The 2697-nt window shown below is 48.5% G+C and overlaps 1 protein-coding gene across 1 annotated transcript; it reads right to left on the reverse strand.

Moving 5' to 3' along the window:
• Positions 1 to 6: 6 nt before the first annotated feature.
• LOC107105123 (syndecan-2-like) lies at positions 7 to 2672 on the reverse strand. Its single transcript, XM_015405236.1, has 4 exons — positions 2405 to 2672; positions 1608 to 1753; positions 1203 to 1326; positions 7 to 1120 (listed from the first exon to the last, which is right to left on the reverse strand). The coding sequence occupies exons 1-4, from the start codon at positions 2544 to 2546 to the stop codon at positions 957 to 959; spliced, it is 576 nt and encodes a 191-aa protein (XP_015260722.1). The 5' UTR covers positions 2547 to 2672; the 3' UTR covers positions 7 to 956.
• Positions 2673 to 2697: the final 25 nt, after the last annotated feature.

Below are 2697 nucleotides of genomic sequence, written 5' to 3' on the forward strand. Positions count from 1 at the left end.
GCCCACTGGGGTTCAAGGAGACAGAAGCAGACATAGAAAAATAACTTTCTATGTTAGAAACGCCATTGGTAAACCCTAACCAGACAGGTGGCTCTGTCTAGTTAGGTCCAGTTTTTATGTCAATGAATGAAAGAGAGAAGATCCAGTTAGACCCAGTAGAAGCTGAGCCCAGAGCTATAGGAGAGAAACAGGACTGAACACTGAAAAACACACCTTCCATCGGTGTTATCGGTCGTCTGCATGCCTGAATAGAGCCATGCAACGCTGCAGTTACTGTGGAGGATATCCAAAGACGATGCTAAACGCCTCAGAGATGGTGGTTGGTTTCCATAACCCTCACAGACCCGGCGGACCAAAGCTCACTAGTTGAAGGGAGGATCCAGAGCACATCTTCAGCATCTAGCTGCGAGGATCTACTGAGGTCAGAACCTTGAATTCAAACTATAGTCAGTGGAAGAAAAAGGCAGATTTTAGGCCTCAAAGTTTATTCAGTGTTGGATCCAACGACAATGGTCCAATTGAGAGGATTAACAAACACTCTGAGGGTCTCTGGTTCTGTCCTAACAGACATGAAGGCACTTTGAAGGTTTCTCTCATTAGTGAACCTGATTCAGACCTAAAGAGACTAACGTATATGTGAGGTTCTACCAGGACCAGCAGAGGAGAGCAGAGACCTTTTCTTCACTGAGACCTGGTTGGGTCTCAGTGAAGAATGAGTTCTGCTGCTTCCCATCTGGATCAAAACCTTCAGCCTCTCATCCAGAACTGTGCAAAGATCCACCAACAGAGACTCTGTCTTCAGGCTCTGATCCACATTAATAAAAGAACCAAACCGGGCCTGGCGGGTCGGAACAAACGGCAGGAGGAGCATCATGAGGAACATGAAGCGGACATCTTTACTCTCCAGGAGGAGACGGAAGGTCGCCATGGCAACAGGGTGTCACAGAGACCAGACTTTATGCATAAAACTCCTTGGTGGGAGCTTTCTGATAAGCTGCTCCAGAAGCCTTCCTCTCTCCCAGGTCGTAGCTGCCTTCATCCTTCTTCCTCATTCTGTACACCAGCAGGAGGATGAGGAAGATGGCAAACAGGAAGCCGATCACGCCGCCTGCAATAACAGCTGAGAGGGACGGGGTCAAAGTTCAAACTGGTGTCATGAACAGAGACTTCACGTGTGGACGGGTCAGAACTCGGACACCAACCTGCCAACACCTCCGTCCTCTGGAAAAGGGTTTCAGTTCGAACTTCAACGGTTTCCAGAGCAGAACCAGGAGATCTGGTGCTACTGGTCAACTGGTTCTGGTCCTCTGTGGCTGGAAGTGGATCCTGTGGGAGGAAGAAATTGAGATGATGAGAAGCAGGCAGGCGGCTCTCAGTCGGCATGTAGAGCAACAACCCATTAATCCACTTTATGGCGAATGAAGGATTTATTTTAGTCATGAGCTCCAAGTGTTTAAATCAGAGGAAATCAGTTGAATCTATTTATTTCCCTCAGAGACGACGATGATGATGATGATGATGATGATGATGATGATGATGCTCCATCTGATCATCTGTCTCCAAGTCTACAGACGAAGGTTTAGTTCCACCGTGTTCTAAGCTCTAACCTCCGTCTTCGCGGCCTTTCCCTCCACGCCGGGCTCCACGCTTGGAGTGAAGAACTTGGTGGCGTCCTTGGTGGGCTCTGCTGCTCTGGGATCGATATAAACCCTGCTGACCGTCATCGTCTCCTCCAGCTTTTCTTCTTCTCCACCTAAGAGGAAAGAGCAGAGAAACTTTCACCGCGCTGTTTCCACTGATCTGATCCATCTCTGAACAGCCATTAAGACGACATGGAAACGTTTCTGGAAGAGAAAACCGCGTCCTAACGAGTCTTCAAAGCCTTTGGGATGGAGCATCAGATGTTTCTACAGCTCAAACTGAGGGAACTTCAGCTGAGTGGACATGATGAGGACAGCTGTCTGTGGAACAGGAACATCTGCAGACCTCAGAGACACGATGGTCCAAAGAACCTAATCTGAGGAAGGATAAAAAACTTCCCAGACGCCTTCATGATTCAGGAAAGGAAGAAGTTTGGAACCAGCAGGAGAGCCGGAAATCCAAACTGACTGATCGGGATAAAAAGGCCTTGGAGAAAAACACAAGAACCCCATGACCTCCGTCGGTTCTCCAGCGTTCCTCTGTGGAGAAAGGAGAACCCTGCAGAAGGACAACCAGCCAATCAGGACTGGAAGGCAGAGCAGAGTCCAGACTGGATCCAGTGGGATCCACCAGATGGAAAATGGTTTAAACCGTCTAAACATGGTGGATAAAGGTGCAGCAGAGGCTGTGGAAACGCTCTGGATAAACTCCTTCCAGAAAATACCAAGAAACTGAACAAGAAGAGGAGGAAAGGTGTGTTTACCTGAGCCGGAGGCGGAGCTAAAGTCATCATCGTCTTCTGGGTAGAAACCGCCTGATCCGTCATCATCCAGGAACAAGTCGTCTCTCTGAGAGGAGCTGCTGGCTGCTGCCGCCGACTGGAAAAGGTAGAACGTTAAAACCATCTAAGAAACCCACGCATGAAGATCTACGTTCCTCAGCTCAATCAGACTAAAGTCAGGGTTAGGGTTACCAGAGGAAGAACGTTTTTAAATTTAGCATCAAGCTTCAGCTAGAAAACAGCAACCAGGATCTAGATCTGCACCCAGAGCTGAA

Source organism: Cyprinodon variegatus, unplaced genomic scaffold, assembly GCF_000732505.1.
Source record: "Cyprinodon variegatus isolate N-32 unplaced genomic scaffold, C_variegatus-1.0 Scaffold2078, whole genome shotgun sequence".
NCBI lineage: Eukaryota > Metazoa > Chordata > Actinopteri > Cyprinodontiformes > Cyprinodontidae > Cyprinodon > Cyprinodon variegatus.

Bases quoted from the DNA above. Each gene is read 5' to 3' on its own strand.
- LOC107105123 (XM_015405236.1), bottom strand. From the start codon at position 2,546: ATGGTTTTAACGTTCTACCTTTTCCAGTCGGCGGCAGCAGCCAGCAGC. The intron at 1,327-1,607 runs GTTAGAGCTTAG...TTCCTCCCACAG, and splicing joins GAAAGGCCGCGAAGACGGAG to GATCCACTTCCAGCCACAGA. The intron at 1,121-1,202 runs GTTGGTGTCCGA...CGTCCCTCTCAG, and splicing joins GAGGACGGAGGTGTTGGCAG to CTGTTATTGCAGGCGGCGTG.